This window comes from Ips typographus, linkage group LG1 (genome assembly GCF_016097725.1).
Source record: "Ips typographus isolate SLU linkage group LG1, UJ_Ityp_2.0, whole genome shotgun sequence".
Classification (NCBI taxonomy): domain Eukaryota; kingdom Metazoa; phylum Arthropoda; class Insecta; order Coleoptera; family Curculionidae; genus Ips; species Ips typographus.
This window is the reverse complement of record NC_138422.1, coordinates 27381587-27398286: the sequence shown is the minus strand read 5'-3', so window position 1 is coordinate 27398286 and position 16700 is coordinate 27381587. Positions and strand designations below refer to the sequence as shown.

The 16700-nt window shown below is 33.6% G+C and overlaps 3 protein-coding genes across 6 annotated transcripts; 2 read left to right on the top strand and 1 right to left on the bottom strand.

Annotated features, from left to right (window-relative positions):
* The first annotated feature begins 274 nt into the window (after positions 1-274).
* On the top strand, positions 275-11160 carry eIF3b (eukaryotic translation initiation factor 3 subunit b). The gene is made up of 9 exons (XM_081995372.1): positions 275-456; positions 670-1172; positions 6452-6684; positions 6830-7015; positions 7189-7581; positions 7638-7750; positions 10302-10445; positions 10497-10799; positions 10855-11160. Exons 1-9 carry the CDS (start codon positions 327-329, stop codon positions 10947-10949), a joined length of 2100 nt encoding a protein of 699 aa, XP_081851498.1. The 5' UTR covers positions 275-326; the 3' UTR covers positions 10950-11160.
* Positions 4756-6137, bottom strand: LOC145740065 (THAP domain-containing protein 1-like). Of its 4 annotated transcripts, none has more exons than XM_081995403.1 (6): positions 6013-6129; positions 5838-5961; positions 5468-5724; positions 5302-5409; positions 5121-5233; positions 4756-4952 (listed from the first exon to the last, which is right to left on the bottom strand). In XM_081995403.1, the coding sequence occupies exons 2-3, from the start codon at positions 5906-5908 to the stop codon at positions 5487-5489; spliced, it is 309 nt and encodes a 102-aa protein (XP_081851529.1). In that variant the 5' UTR covers positions 5909-5961; positions 6013-6129; the 3' UTR covers positions 4756-4952; positions 5121-5233; positions 5302-5409; positions 5468-5486. The 4 variants fall into 4 exon arrangements, with proteins under 4 accessions (XP_081851529.1, XP_081851531.1, XP_081851530.1 ...); XM_081995405.1 differs by having other exon boundaries at positions 5838-5953; XM_081995404.1 differs by having other exon boundaries at positions 5068-5233; positions 5838-6137.
* Positions 11161-11350: 190 nt separating the features above from the next.
* Hsdl2 (Hydroxysteroid dehydrogenase like 2) lies at positions 11351-16651 on the top strand. Its single transcript, XM_081995383.1, has 7 exons — positions 11351-11600; positions 12566-12729; positions 12967-13180; positions 13335-13540; positions 14060-14205; positions 14781-15049; positions 16218-16651. Exons 1-7 carry the CDS (start codon positions 11587-11589, stop codon positions 16438-16440), a joined length of 1236 nt encoding a protein of 411 aa, XP_081851509.1. The 5' UTR covers positions 11351-11586; the 3' UTR covers positions 16441-16651.
* Positions 16652-16700: the final 49 nt, after the last annotated feature.

Below are 16700 nucleotides of genomic sequence, written 5' to 3'. Positions count from 1 at the left end.
TCAGTTTACAAATCTTCCTTTCTGTAGAATGCTACGTTCGTTATATTGTTCTCTCAAGAGGCAAGACTCGGCTAAAGCAAATGTGACGTCACGATGACGTATTTAGTATTTCATTAAATTAGGTTTTTGAGAATTTACGTCATCATGACGTCACACAGGCTAACTCTGTAGAGCTCAATACAAAAGAGGAACGAGGTTCATATGAGTGAATAAAATATAATTGACAGTTAATGTCTATCATGGTCTATCAGTTGTCATTTTAGGAGGTTAACTGTTTGGTTAACCTTTTTGAGGTCTCCAAGTTTTCCTCGTGCGGGCTCGCCGAAATGGCCAAGAAAAAAGTTGAGGATAAAAGCGAGGAAAGCTCAAAAAACAATGAAGTTGATACGATCGGTGACGGTGAAGAGCCCAATTTCAGTGATCCCGAAGGGTTCGTTGACGATATTTCCGATTCGGGTAAGTTTTAGTTGATAACATCTTTACTAGGTTAGGTTTTCTTTTCCTTTTCCCATTAGTGATGACAAATCAAGGGGATTAAAGTATTGTAGACTTAACTTTCATCTGACAAGCTAAATTAAGGGCCTAACTTAGTATTTGGCAACCAAATTCACTTGTGCTAGGTTAGCATATGTTTACATTGCCAACTAACCTATTTTCTTTCCTCTTTAGAATTGCTTCCTGACATTGTGAAGCAAAAGCCCAAAGAGACTGACGGTTACGAGAGCGTAATTGTGGTTGATGGAGTTCCACAAGTAGGACCCAATCGACTTGAGAAGTTGAAATCAGTGATCAACAAAGTTTTCAGTAAATTTGGCAACATTGTCAATGAACACTACCCAGTAGACTCAGAAGGCACCACTAAGGGCTACATTTTTCTGGAGTATTCCAATCCAGCTCATGCTCTAGAAGCAGTCAATCTCACTAACAATTTTAAACTTGATAAGCAACACACCTTTCAAGTGAACTTGTTCACTGATTTTGCTAAATTTGAAGACATCCCTGATAAGTGGGAACCGCCACAGCCCGAGCCCTATGAAGGGCAAGCTGATTTGCATTACTTCTTGCTGGAGCCTGATGCATTTGATCAGTATGCTGTTTTGACACACAATGGTCAAAGTGTCCAGATTTGGCAGAATACTTTGCCTGAACCTTCAGTTGTTGAGGAACGCAGTGTAAGTATTATGTTTTCAGTATTTCCTAATACTCTTGTGTTTGCAATAACATATCTGTGCATATTTTGCACTCTTTAGGGTATAAAATTCTACATACTTTTTTGGAAGCTTTAATGTGTAAAAGTATAGGTATACAATTATTATTATATCATATTTGGTGTTGGGTGACCAGGAAAATTCTGACATAAAAGATTAACATTGGAAATTATTTTTTACTTGTTTTATGCCTGTATAGTTTATAGTTATACATAGTTAAACACTTTTTAAGTGAAACATGTAGAATATGACTTCAGGTATTTATATTTGTATTTTATATCATGTACTACAGCTCTGGCCATTTGAAACTAAAATGTTTCTTGAATTCTTATTTGCAAGAGGCACATTTAAAGATAAAGCTTAGATGAAGTAACAGGAATATCAAAAATAATGTTGCTACCTTCTTCTGGTACAATATGATGTGATTATCCTGAGAATATTTTATATGATTGAAGTGTAAAATTTTCAGTTTTTGTACTTTTTTTTATCAATTGATTCAGTTCCCAGAGGATAATGAGTTATTGACACATCTCTAGATTGTTGTGAAAGTCATATTTAGAAGGTTTAATTAAATCTTGAATTAAATATTTCATGTTTTCCAAATTCCTAAAAGCTTTAATTACAGTAAATATCACTATGGTTCAAATTTACTTGAAGCCACTCTCATAAAACACATCTGCAAATTGTTGGAAGGCATCTTTAGAAGGTTGAAATATTTTACTTTTTTCAGGTCCCAAAAATTGTTAATTACAGCAAAAATAACAGATATCATTATAGTTCAAACTTACTTGAAATAAGGCACTACCTTAAAGGGTCTTGCCATAAGAACTGAACATAGTTTGATCCAAATGACATATTTTTTTCTAAATAAATGAAGACACTGCATTTTTTCAAAAATGCATTGCAGGATTTTCATGTTTTTGACACATCTTCATATTGTTGTAAAATCCATCATTAGAAGGTTTATTTTTAATTTAAATATTTCCTGCAAGTTAAGAACAGCTGATTTTTTTATATATACCCTGATTATTATAACTTTAGTTGCACGTCATAACATAGGTGATTCTATTGCCAACCAAACTTACTGGACAATAACATTACATAGATACGGAAATTTAAATTACCCGCCTTAAAATATGTTGGCAATAGTGCGCAATGTTGTCGTCTGTTATACGTCTCAAAGTGTCAAATTTTGACGTTAATATCAGCGTTTTTAAAATTTGTTGTGACTTGTGATTCTATTTTACGTTCCTGTGGTCATTAAACGGTTTACTTGTGGACAAACAACATTCCAACAACCTGTCACATAACGCGTATTTTTAAAGTCAACACTAAGTTGTGATGAATGACGTCAGAGAATGGTTTTGTTGAAGTAGTGTTGAGATTGTGTTGGAACTGTTGAGCTGGTTGGCAACATTTTTCTTGTTGACTTAAAAAACGGGATTTACATTTAAAGAACCTTTGCTGAGTATTTTATGCCTTTTCTATTTTCCTTAATCAACAAACACAACCAACAATAACAAATGCCGGAAAGGCTAATACATAACGTCAAAAAAGCTTACATTGTCATTGGTGAAAATTGACTTCCAACATGAAATCAACAAATCCATCAGCTCTGAGGCTTGGTGGAAAGTTGAGGCTATGTTGTATTCATCACAGATTTATGTTGACTTAAAAGACAGTGACAGTTGGATCCACCATTAATTCATCAGCACTTTAAGAACACTTTTTATAAAATTGTGGTGCTTGTGTTGGCAACAATACCTAAACTGTTGACTTTAAAAATACGCGTATAGCTGTGCTCCAAACAACTTTAATCTAATAGAATAAAGTTGTTTGGAGTCAGTATTTGACGGTTTTGATATAACAATTCCAAAACCGTCGAATACTGGCTCTAAACAACTTTATCCTATTAGATTTATGTGAGAAGCTGACATAATCTATAGTTTGATCTAAAAATGTGTCTGCAGTACTAAAGCTAAGTATTACCATTTACTAGCATGAGTAAGCTTATTCAACCAATAAAAAACATTGAATTGTTAAGCCCCTATCTGAAAATCTACGCAAATAAACATGTCTCCATTATTACTCAAAGTTAATACACAAATGCTGAGTAAAATACATCAATCTCAAAATTCTCACCTCAGGGTCTCCTAATCACGCTTAAACTATGTTTCCCTCACTCCCAATCATTGACATACTAAATATGGACCGGCCTTATAGTCGCTCTCCCACATTAAGCATGCGAGCCGGAGGGTGGAGCGAGAGAGAGAGAAACTAGTACGGGTAGCCTGCTCCTACCATGCTCGTATTTGCTCGTACTTTGGAATAATTTTGTGGGCTATTTACTTATCAATGTTTATTTATAGAGTTTTAATAGTTTTGGATATTTCTAAACTAATTTACTGATAAATTTCAACTATAAACTACAAGTTAAAGTCACATCTACATAGAATTATATTAGAAAATTATTATTTATTGACGTGTACTTTTTGTCTTAATATAAAATGATTTTAAAAGCATTTGATATTAAGACAAAAAGTGCACTCTCTCTGAGGATCTTGTATGTATACTTGTGTGAGATTGGAAGTACATAAAACCAAGCCTAGACCTAGAACACATTATCGCAATAAGTTCCTAAATAGGTATATTTAAAAGTTTTATAAAACATGAAAGTAATCAAGTTTTCAATTATAGGTATTAATTGAAATTTGAAACTGGTTGAAATAATTTATATAATGGTCTTGATTTATTCTTCATCTGCTGCATGTGAATAAACAATAAAATTCGTTTACATTTGAATATATACCTACCTATATAAAAAGAGAAAAGAAAATCTACATGTAGGTAGGTCTACAAATCCTTTTTAAGCAATAATACAAAACACTCTGGCAGAAAGACCGGTAGGTCGATAGCCTTTTTCCTCGGAAATAAAGATGGTTTATATATATATATATATACAAAACACTCTTACTTATGTTTTACAAATAATATGTGTAACGTGAACTAATAATCTATATCTATATCTATAAGTACCTTATAACCTATAGGTACTATTAATAATAATGGTTTTCTACACAGGAGAATTTATATCCATATCTGGGGGTAGAAAATGTTTATTTTCAAATCCAATTGCATCTTAATATACTTTTTAATAATAATCCCATAAATTAATTTAAAGTTATAATGCTTTTTTTTAGTTTTATGTCATATATTACTTCTATGGTTTAATGGCTTTTTAATTCTACATTTTATACAAGGTGTTTCGGGTGGAAAGGGAAATATTTTAGGAATGCGTTCAGGAGGTTAAAATAAGATAAATGAACCCATATTGTTTAATCCGATTCTTAACCGTTGCTGAAATAATCGGTCCTTAAGTTTTGTATGACTGTTTTTCATTTCAAAAGCAATACAAACAAATAATTGTGGTCTAAACAACAAAACTAAACTAATTTAGAATATTTTCGAAAATACCCCCACCAACTTCAATACAAGCTGCAGCACGCTTGCTAATCGGTCGAGTGATTTGAAGTTAAATGATTTTGCTTTCTAAGATGGTCAACTAGGGAGTTCATACCGGCTATTTTAGACTCTCGTCGTTTTAAACAGGCCTGCAGAATTTTAGTCTTTCTTGACAACATTTTTAGTTTATCTTGAGTTTGCATCCAATAGCGTTTTCTCTTTATAGGACACTCAAGATCCTTTTCTCTAAAATCCCCAAGGAATACTGGCTCAACTCTGATTCTAAAATAAATCAGCAAACCTTAAAAACATGGTCGAGAATATGGTGTTCAAAGAGAGAGTAGTAAAACCCTCTTTTTTCAGTTTTAAAGCCCTATTTGTTTTATTTTAACAATACCTATAAAGGGATTTAGGTACACACTGCTCAATAATATAGCCTTACTTCCATACCTTTTCCTATGACTTGATTTTTTCACTTCCAGGACAGTCTGTGTTTTTAGTAAAACCTTTCTCCCCTGCTGTGGTTTGAATAACTTTGTTATCTGGCTTTGATGTGGTAATGTCTAAATTATTAAAATGTTAATGAAAAAATGTTGCCAGCAATATGAATCATGTTTGTTCTTTAACTTACCAAACTGATTAGGGCTGTACTGGGTACTGGCTTGCTCGGGTTCATCATTATTTATATTAGAATTACATACCTCAGCTACTTGCTTAGCTAAAGGCAACAAACATGTATCTATAAATAAAAGTGCATAGTTGAACAACCAAGTTTGAGAACACTATTTAATGATTACCTTCCTCATCTTGTCTTTTTCAAATTAACACTCTTCTAGGTTTGGTTGTAGGGGTTGAGGTATTAATCAATTTGGCAGGAAAGTTGAATAAAGAAGGAACTGCTTCCTTTTTCAGAACCTTAGTTTCCATCACAGTTTCTTTGTAATCACTTTCAAGAAAATGTTTTTGGCAAAGCACTGAAGTTTTGCTAGGCTTGAAGTTTTTTCTCTTAGTGGCGTTTACCCATTTTCTTTGAAGCACAGGATCTTTAGCGAACCTAAGGAATGTTTATTCACTTTAATAGAGACTTATGAACTAATTGGAAGGATTGTTTGGCACAAGTTCAGTGAACTTTGCCTGATGCTAAAATGGCCTAACCTAACCCCATACCTGTGAAACTTAATATTGCACCCGCCAATACTTTTGGATGAACATCCGAACGCAGAGCAACTTTGAACCATTGTTCAGTGGGTTAGGTTTTAAAAAAACCGTTTTTGAGGGTAGGGCTAAAAAACTATTAGAAAAATACACTTGAAAAAGTAACAACGACACTGAAAACACATACAATTAAATGGGTGGGCGTGGCTTGTAATACTGTACTGTAGATCTGTCTCTCTCGTTTAATCTCGATTCGTTCTTCTCTGTCTTTCGCCGCGTCCATTTTAATAATATGTCAATGCTCCCAATACCCCAAAAGTTTAATTAAAACAGAACTTTCTGCAAATGCAATTCAAAATGTAAACAAACACGGTTCTGACATTAGATGTCACATTTGAAAGTAAAATCATATTCTTCAATTTCGGTTCGTTTTATATAACATTGACAATGCCGCCCATTTTCACCTTGATGACGTGCAACTAAAATTATAATAATCAGGGTATAGTAGCAAATGTAATTTTTTTTTTTTGGTGCATTAATCTCTCCTTAAGTGTACTACTTTTACTTTAGTAGAACTAATTTAATTGCTCAATTTTTGTATTAAATTCATTATAATGATTTTTCAGAGTTGGACTCAAACTTATGTAAAATGGTCCCCATTAGGAACATACTTGGCTACCTTTCACAAACTGGGTGTGGCTTTGTGGGCTGGCCCCAAATTTACGCAATACAAAAAATTCGCCCATCCGCACGTTCAGTACATTGATTTTTCGCCGTGCGAAAAATATTTAGTAACCTACTCTCCTGACGGGGATCCACAAAATCCCGACCAGAAATGGATAATAATTTGGGACATTCGGTAAGAGTTTTGAGAGAGAGAGAGTCGTTTTAAACAATCTAAAAGTGTGTTTTTCATTTCAAGTTTCTCCACAAATTTTTAAACTACAAAAATAATTGTTGTGTAATGATGATGAAAATGTTCATATTTTTTTGTGGTCTTACAGAGGAGGTGTGGAAAAACGATCATTTAGTCCTGAAGGTCCATCCACGTGGCCAATCTTTAGGTGGTCGCACGACGATAAATACTTTGGTAGAGTTGGTAATGACGTTCTTTCCATTTATAAGACGCCTTCCTTTGGACTTCTGGACAAGAAGTCCATTAAAATTAATGGCATTCGCGATTTTAATTGGTAATTTGGTTCTTTTAGTACAGATTCAGGTATACACTTGATTGTTCTCAGCAGAAATTTAGTTTAAAGGACAAAGTTTTGATTGGGAAGCTTAAATTTTAACTTTAAACACAAAATTTAGTGAGAGTAATCGAGTGTCACTTATTACATAAAATTAAAGCCAAAAATTTAAGGTCTCCCACTGACAATGTGGTCGCATACTGGGTGGCCGAAGATAAAGACGTCCCCGCGAGTGTAACTCTGCTAGAGCTACCGAACAGGAACGAAATTAGAAAGAAAAATCTGTTTAACGTGGCCGACTGTAAAATTCATTGGCAAAAGTCCGGGGACTATTTGTGCGTCAAAGTCGACCGATACTCAAAAGTGCGCAAAGAAAAAAACGAAATGAAATACTCTGGAATGTACTGCAATTTCGAGATATTCCATATGCGCGAGAAACAGGTACCCGTGGACAGCGTCGAAATTAAGGAACCAATTCAGGCGTTCGCTTGGGAACCGGTGGGTACCAAATTTGCGATGATCCACGGGGAATCGCCCAACATTAACGTCAGTTTCTATGAAGTCAAGTATGTTTTTGTAGCTTTGTACTTGAGTACAATATTTTGATTTGGTGTGGTTTCAGGGTTGGGTTGGCACCTATCCTTTTAAAGAAATTCGAAAAGAGGGCCTGCAATCACTTGTTCTGGTCTCCCAATGGTCAATTTATAGTTTTAGCCGGAGTTGGTACTAATGGAGGTAAGTTTTCTCCATATTTTTTGAGTTTTGCAGAAATTGTATTATAGTCATAATTATTCAATATTATTGATATTTTTATTAATTTTTTTAAGAAATTATTGGTATAGTTCAGTATTGTGTGTGTTTTTTTTTGGTGAATTTTATTTGGTATTAAACTGCTCATAAGACCGATTTTTGGCAATTTTTAACGGTCTGGGTATCTAAAGTGCCTCAACCAAACTTTTATTTTTGCTCAAAGGGGTTTCTTCACAGATTACAGGATCAAGAAAAATCTGCTGGAAATGTCTTGAAAATCAACTCACTGCATTTGATAGTTGATATAATTTTAAAACATTTTTTATTCATGTCATTATGCCGCACCAATCGTTTCTGTGAGCAGTTTATTTCGCTAATGACTGAAGTATTATTGAACTGTCACATACCACAGCTTTTAGGGGATTAGAATCAAATTAAAATCAACTCTAATCTTCTAGAGTGTATGTGATATTTTTGAAGTAGTTTTTGATATTTTTTAAGATACTTCTTTAAATGATTGGGATTTACAAAAACGCATAATAAGTTGTACTAACTATTCTCTATCCCAGCCGAAGTGGCAGTGACGCAATAAATGGTGAGGTCAGATTGAAATTCACTCATGTCTTAGATTAGTTCCAAAGGTTTTCGTTGATATTTCGCGGTTGCCAGCTTGAGCTTTCCAGATTAAATTGATGTCAGATTGTTTATTTAACTTAGTTCTACCCAAAAAAGGGTGGATGAAGCTGTTTTTTGGGAAAAGAATCGTAAAAAAAACGCTTTGAAAATGGTCAGCTTACACCAAGTCTAGGAAAAAATCCTCTTCCTTATTACTGGATATGTGCAACATTGCCAAACCGAAGGTTCAAGAAAACGATATAAGACGTTTAACATGAAGGGTTTAATCGTTAAATAGCTTAAAAATTAGTAAATTAAATAAGTATTTTTAGTTTTTACATGCAAAGTGACACTTTACTATCTATAATTATTACTGTTGACAATGCTAACCTTAGTGTCTGATTAGTACAAGCGGCAATATTTATTTTTTGTAAATGTATTGAAAAAGATGTATGGCTAGCCATAGTGGCTGATATATGTAGAAATAATTATTAAGATTTCAAAACGAGAAAAAAATATGGAAAACTTCCTTGCGAAAGTGATTCATCTACCCTTATTTTGGTAAAAGTAAGTTAAATAAACAATCTCACAGCGATTTCATAAAAAAGAACTAAAAATACGGTGGCACCAATTACTTTATTTTAACTGTGCAGGCTGGTGTTGGTAGTGATTCTGGACAGTGTGTGTTATTTTCTTGATGGTAAACCTGCAAAGTAAGATAAGCAGCATCTCTCTGTATGTCACATGGACATGAAACATCTATCAGCCGCAAAATCAGCCACTGTTCGCTCTTCACTGAATTGTTTAGACATCAAAATATGAAAAACACAAATATGTCACACAAAATAATAACCGAATCGATAAATTTAAGTGGCAACGGGAAAAGTTCGAAGAAACAAACAAGGCACGCCAAACAACGAAAATTATGAAATTTAATGAACAAATTTTTAAATGGCGTTGGAGACAGCGCCAATGAATTTTAACGACTGGTTAAAGAACATACGTTAATGATGTCAAAATTCCGTCTCGATCAGTTCACAACTAAAGGTGGATTTATAGTTCTGTTTCTGTAAAACATACAGACGTAAAACATAAAAACGTAAAATTAAAACATGAAATTGTAATGCTTTCATTCACAGTTTGAAACGTAAACAAGAACATAACTCCGTTAAACACAAAAACATAGGAAATTAACTATTTTTATTTCTTATGCTAATGTTCTTACGTTTTTACGAATCGCATACTTTTATTTACTCCAACTCGGATAGTTCGGACTGTTCTTAGTGTAATGTAATGGCCAAACGTTGCTCAGCATTTATTGCATCTGACAAATTGCGTTTTAATAACTTTGGTGTAACTAAATGTAACAATTTATTAAAAGATGCTAAAGTCAACCTTTTTTATTTGAAAAACTGCTTCTTCGTCTTTAGATTTCATTGGCAAAAAATATGTTTTATAAAAACCTAATTTTGATCTTTTTTTCCAGACGAGTTTTTCTCCTTCTTTTCTTTAGTAACGCACAACACAATATTCCAACAGCCGCCACTATAAAAGCATCGTCAAAATCCATTTTAAATAAAAATCCTAATGCCACTAAAAATGTAAACAAAAATATCACCAAATAAACCACTCAACCTATTTTTTTCTGGCAATATTGCCTGCCAAATGTTACAAGTCATTTTACGGATTTACGGCAAAACTATGAATTGAAAGGCTTATTTTTATGTTTCTCGTTATATGTAATTATGTTTTACGAAAACAAAACTATGAATCCACCTTAATAGACAAGGAACGACATTATTACGTCACTGCCGCTAGCCCAGGGGATAAACTTTACATTTTATTGGCGACAATTTTAGCTAACAAACACAAACGTAAACATATCTGTTACATGACTTTAGACAAAACAATTTTATTGTAGGAGGCTCTCTAGAGTTCGTAGATACTAACGAGTTCTTAATCATGAACTCTACTGATCATTTCCAAATGTCGGACGTGGAATGGGATCCTACTGGTCGTTACGTTTTCACCGCCGTGTCTTATTGGAAATGCAAAGTGGACACTGGTAAGTTACCAACCAGCACGTCATTATTGGACACTAAATAATCCTGCGCAGGTTACTGGATGTGGTCGTTCCAAGGCAAAATTCTGAAACGTATTAACTTGGAACGGTTCGCTCAAATTTTGTGGCGTCCCAGACCTCCCACTCTGCTGTCCGAGAAGCAGCAGAAGGAGATCAAGAAGAACTTGAAGCGGTACTACGCCCAATTTGAGAGCAAAGATCGCATGCGGCAATCGAAGGCTTCCAAGGAACTTGTCGAAAAACGGGCCGCGTTAATGGAGAAATTCAGTCAGTACAGGGAAGAACAGATTAAACGTTGGGAAGCCAGCAAACCGAGAAGATTAGCTCTGAGAAATCGTAATAGCTGTAATATTATTTCTTGGATTTGTAGGGTTATTGGTAATTTTTGTAGATGTGGACACTGACGAGCTAGACGCAGATACTGAGAACGTTGAAGAAGAGATTGTGGAATTCTTTGTTAAAGAAGAAATAATCCCCATCGACTAGTCGTAAGGGGATAAGACGTTTCGTGCCCTGTCCGGAACATTTTACGGAGTCCGAACGGGGACATTTGGCCATTTTCTCTTTGACAAAAAAGTACCCCTTTTGTTTTTAGGATCAAACTTGCGTTTAACCAAACGCGACCAAAAAAAATTGTATTTACTAGCGATACCGATTTTTTGTAAAAAGGTGTTACGCAATAAATACTTTTATTATCCCCAATGTTTTTTATTTTCTACCAAAAGTATTTTGGCGGAAGTTTTATTTAAAAGTTGGAAAATATTTTTCATTCACCTCTTCTTCTTAACTGTGAAATTGCATAGTATAAGAAGATTTTTGTTGGTTAGAAATTGTTGACAGTGACAACATAACCTTAAAATAAAACTGCCAAATCGACAATTTTTATTTGGCAGCTAAATATTTATTTTTGTTTGTTTTTCCAAATCTCAGTTTATAAGTAACTCAACTCTAGCACTCGTACTTTGGACTTTTGAACCTAGGCGATTGCTTTTAAAAGTAATATTAAAGCAAAACAAAGTGCATTCTGACTTCAGCTAATTTTTACCTAATTATAGTGCCTTAACCAATTTTGTAATTATTTCTTCTAGTTATTCAAAAAGTAGTTAAAAAGTATCCAGTAACAATGATAAATACCGGGTAAGTTTGGTAATGGTAATTAAATTAGAACAATTTGTATTGTGACCTACTAAATTTTGAAACTGAAGAACATTTCACCATTTTAACATTTTTAGAAATGACTTGTAGAAAGTTTCATTAATCATGGACTACTTACTTAATTCATGTAAAAGGTACATCCTGATTTAACTGAATATGAAACAAACAACCACAAAATTCAGCTCTACAAAAGTACTTTGTAGTAGTCTCTATTAAATTAGTGCCCACCTAAATCATAGAGTCTCTTGTTAACATTAGAAAGAAGTTTTTTTTTAGTTTTGTGGTACTAACTAATTAGGCTAAATATTTGGTTTCTTAAAGTACCTTCAAAATTTCTGAAAAATTGGAAAGTGTAAATTGTTATTCATCTTTTTACTGTTTACCTGATGTACTACATTGCAATTACTGAAAATTTAACTAAAAGCACTCCTACTCTTCAAACCCAAACAATGGATGAGTTTTTAAAATTATGTGGTGTCCCCTACTTTAGTAAAGTTATCATTTGAATTTTGTCCACATATGATTCTTTTATATTTCTTCAAACAATAAAGTATGTACTTAGTGATTGGTTGAAAGAAATACAGAGTGCCTTTCACCTTCTAAACACACTTTTAAAAAGGTCTTATGTAGGAGTTGACTAGACTTCAAACATGAAACACTTTGATTTGATGTCTCTAAGCTTTCCTGGATTTGAAGATCAGTGAATAAAATCATTTATGATTTTTTTATCCTTAAATGAGAAATAACATATAATAATAGTCTAATTGTCTTGTTTCTAATAATCATCACTAATTGATATTTTAATTTGTACAGCACAATACATCCAAATTTAAACGGTTGGTGCCTGATTATAATTTAATAAGCAAAAAGCAAGTCCAACATGTCCTTTAAACTGAATATATAATCGTCTTATCAGCAATTTTAATTGTGCATTGTTTTTTTTGCAGTAAATTAGCAGGTCAAACACTTTTTATCACTGGGGCCAGCAGAGGCATTGGGAAGGCCATTGCTCTCAAAGCGGCCAAAGATGGCGCTAATGTTGTGATTGCTGCCAAAACGGCCACTCCACATCCCAAGTTACCTGGAACAATTTATTCAGCAGCTGAAGAAGGTAATGAATGCCATAAAAAATAGTCTTTAGTTATTTAACTTTTTATATCAAACCTGCTATTTTTTTAAGCAAGAATTACCAAAGTTTACAACTTTCTTATCCTAATTCCAATATAAATGGTGCTCCTAATTATTTAATTACAATCCAATTATTTTTAAATACCTCCAATTAATTATCAAACAACTAACTAAAATTCTACTAAAACTACATCACAGAAGTTTTAATGTAATTTTACAGTGGAAAAAGCGGGTGGAAAAAGTCTGGCTTGTGTCGTTGACATTCGTGATGAAGCTCAAGTGAAAAATGCTGTTCAAGAAGCTGTAAACAAATTCGGCGGCATTGATATTCTTATTAATAATGCGTCCGCCATTTCTCTGACTGGGACCTCCGAAACGGAAATGAAAAAATATGACCTTATGCAAGGTGTTAATACTAGAGGAACATTCCTTGTGTAAGTAAAATCAATATTAATAATATCACAGTTATTTTGACATTGACAGACAATTCAATACAGGATGTTTTTAATTTTTCAGTTGACACTATACTATTATTTTTTGATGTTATTATTAGTGGTAGAGTTCTAATTTAAGTCAAAAATATCTCAGGTCAAAGGAATGTTTGCCATACTTAAAAAAGAGCAAGAATCCGCATATTTTAAATCTGTCGCCGCCACTGAACATGCAGCCGCATTGGTTTAAAAATCATGTGGCTTACACTATAGCCAAATACGGAATGTCCATGTGCGTACTGGGGATGAATGAAGAATTCAAACCCTTTGGAATTGCTGTCAATGCTTTGTGGCCCAGAACAGGTAATTTATAGTCTTTAATACATTATTTAACATAACCTTTGAAAAATACTTTTTTCAGTTAGTTGCTATTAAGATTGTTTTAGTGCTTTGATTAGATTTTTATTTGCAAACTTTTTAGTTATAAAAATCTACAGGGTTCTGTACTGGAAATTGCGTCAATCGATTATGAAAAAAGTATATCTGAATGATAAAAATCTGGAAAGTGACAATTAACGCATATTTTATGAATAAAAATAGACAACATTTTTGAAGAAGTTTTAATTTTACAGTCGTAGGCTTAAATCTAAAGTAATAAAAGTGGCTATATTCGTATGAATTACATATGTAACAGATACGAGACACAAATGACATAAATACTATTTGCGCTGAATTGGACCTACTTCTTGTACAACTAAAACTAATTGAAGTGCCCTTATATGAAAATTACTTTTGTTGAACGATCCTCATTGACGAAAGTTTCTTCTTTCTTCCATAATCGATTGTATATCAATTTATCTTATGTATTTTATGATTATTTAGCAATTCATACTGCCGCAATGGACATGTTGGGAGGATCGGAGGTGGCTAAACAATGCCGGAAACCGGAAATATGCGCGGACGCGGCCTACGCCATTTTAACTAAGGACAGCAAATCTGTAACTGGAAATTTCTTCATTGACGATGAAGTAAGTATGTTCATTGACTAGAGTCCAAATTGTGTTCGAAAAGTCCTAGTAAGTATAGTATACAGAGTGATCTATCTTGATGCAGTTTAGCTTGAAAAATCATTACCGCTGAGGAAGTTGTTTGGCTTCGCCACTCCCAAAAACTGTAGTAGTATCCACTACAAATAAATATGACAAATCAAAGCAGCCTGTGAAAGATTTTGTTAAGTAATGTTTTCAAAAAAAGCACTTTTAATCAATCTGAAATGCAAGTTCTAATTTCTTGATACTTATAGTTGTAATTTTTGAGATAACGGTCTATTTGCTTCGCTTCTAACTTCATTTTTCACATAGTGGTGGAAATAGAATCAACATACAGGGCGTTATCAAAACTTAGCAACTAATTCGCTGTTTATCTGAAGATTTAGGGTTATCTGAAGCAAGAATTTTTACACAGAAGTTGTAATTACCAATTTTAAAAATTTGTTACATTTTATTGTCGGAGCAGACGCCTAGAGCCGTTTTGTTGATTACTATTATTTTTTTATTCTCTTGCTCAATATGTATAAAATAAAATTAGTGTGTTCTTAAATCAGATTCTTAAATCGGAAGGCATAACCGATTTAGTGCAATACGCGTGCGATCCGAGCAACGCGAACAACTTGATGCCGGACTTTTTCCTCGATTCGACCGGTCCGGCCTCGATTGGAGGCGGTGATACGAAACCTGCACAAAGCAGTGCCGAGCCTGTGGGCGAAGTGGGAAAGCTGTTCAAAGCCATCGAATCCACTTTGTCACCCGAGGTGGTTAGTAAAACGCAGGCGGTGTTTGCTTTTGTCGTCACTGGGGACGAAGCAGGAAAATGGTAAGTCATTTTTTTAATGGTAAAGGGGAAAGTGGAAAAATTTTCAAACTAAGTAAGCAAAAATATTGGCAACAGAATATTGATAATCGGAAGGTTAACTTAACAAGGCAAATAATTATCCCAAAAACTTGGTCAATAGGTTAATAAACAACAAACTAGAAAAAGTCAACAACAGCATTAATTTACAAATATCAACTAGGAAACAAAAAAACTCAACGGAAGAGATCACAAAATATTACAAACTACCTTATATAAAAGACCTATCAGAACAACTAGCCAAGAAATTTTCAAATTACATTCTACAATACCAAAAATGTATCTAAACTATTTTCAAAAACAAAAGGCAAAAAAGATGTTGATGTGCTGAGTAATATTGTCTATAAAAATACCCTGTAAGGGATGTAACTCTTGTTATGTCGGTCAAAACCGACAATACCTAAAAACCAGATGTTCTCAACACAAGCAAAATTGCAATCATGAAAATAGAGATAACCCAAACACTGGACTGGCAAAACATCATTTTCAAGAAGGACATATTTTTGATTTTGAAGCCGTTAGTGTGATCAATCACAAACTAATCTACCAAAAGAGACTCTTCTTAGAAATTTCACATATTCAAAGAACAACACGTGATGTTACAAGATCTAAACCTTATTCCTATATCACCATCTAATTACAAATTTTAACAATAATAAAAATAAATAGTGACATGGAGGTTTGCTTCAATACGAACATTGCCAAAGAATTATCTGAATGTAATGAAAACTTCCAACAGTTGATTATTATCTATAACTTTTCGTGTTGTTTGCGAGCCTAGTTTTGGGCGAAGATTGATGGTGAACGTGCCACTTAGTTTTAATGTAGTGTCGCGTTATTATTTTTGTTTTAATGTGTAGTTTTAAACCATTTTATCATCTAGGTAAGTTTTAACCAAGAAACAAAAAGAAAAAGTCAATGTAACTGTAATGTAATTAGTTTAATCACACTATTTTAACACGGTACTTTAACAAGTCATTTACTTACATGGCGTCTAGATGCATTGATGAAATAAATGCATATTTAGTCCGAAAAAACTGTAATATTCCTTCGTAGTAGTTTCCCTTTATAGTATTTTTTTTATTATGTAACCTAAACAGATTTTAATACCAATATGTGTAATTTTTTAAAGGTACATTGACTTAAAGAGTGGAAAGGGCGCTTGCGGGCAAGGAGAACCGCCGTGCACACCCGACGCCACTTTAACTATGGACAGCAAAAACTTCTTTAACATGTTCGCCGGCAAGCTAAAACCAGCTACCGCTTATATGATGGGCAAACTCAAAATCAAAGGTAACCTCCAGCAAGCCATGAAACTGGAGAAGCTCATGTCTAGTCTTAAGTCTAAGTTATAGACCAAGCACTCTTACGAAAAGACTATTTTATTGATACAAGCAATTTTACGCTCTTTGAGCGATATTTATTACTCAACTGAATCGGAGCATTGTAATATGTAATTGGTTTGAGGCAATTTATAGGACGCATTCAGATATGCCTAGGTTAAGGGTAACTGTTTGAAATCTTTTATACTGCTGGTTCTATACCTGTTAAATGACTTATTTTTAAGTTTTGGTGTAACTTTATTTTCCATAGTTAATCCATTCCCAATTTAATC

Coding starts and splice junctions, on each gene's coding strand:
- eIF3b (XM_081995372.1), top strand. CDS start 327: ATGGCCAAGAAAAAAGTTGAGGATAAAAGCGAGGAAAGCTCAAAAAAC. Junction 7,751..10,301: donor CGGAGTTGGTACTAATGGAG/GTAAGTTTTCTC, acceptor ATTTTATTGTAG/GAGGCTCTCTAGAGTTCGTA. Junction 10,800..10,854: donor AAGATTAGCTCTGAGAAATC/GTAATAGCTGTA, acceptor TAATTTTTGTAG/ATGTGGACACTGACGAGCTA.
- LOC145740065 (XM_081995404.1), bottom strand. CDS start 5,908: ATGGTTCAAAGTTGCTCTGCGTTCGGATGTTCATCCAAAAGTATTGGC. Junction 5,725..5,837: donor TGCAATATTAAGTTTCACAG/GTATGGGGTTAG, acceptor AACATTCCTTAG/GTTCGCTAAAGATCCTGTGC.
- Hsdl2 (XM_081995383.1), top strand. Junction 12,730..12,966: donor TTATTCAGCAGCTGAAGAAG/GTAATGAATGCC, acceptor GTAATTTTACAG/TGGAAAAAGCGGGTGGAAAA. Junction 15,050..16,217: donor GGGGACGAAGCAGGAAAATG/GTAAGTCATTTT, acceptor AATTTTTTAAAG/GTACATTGACTTAAAGAGTG.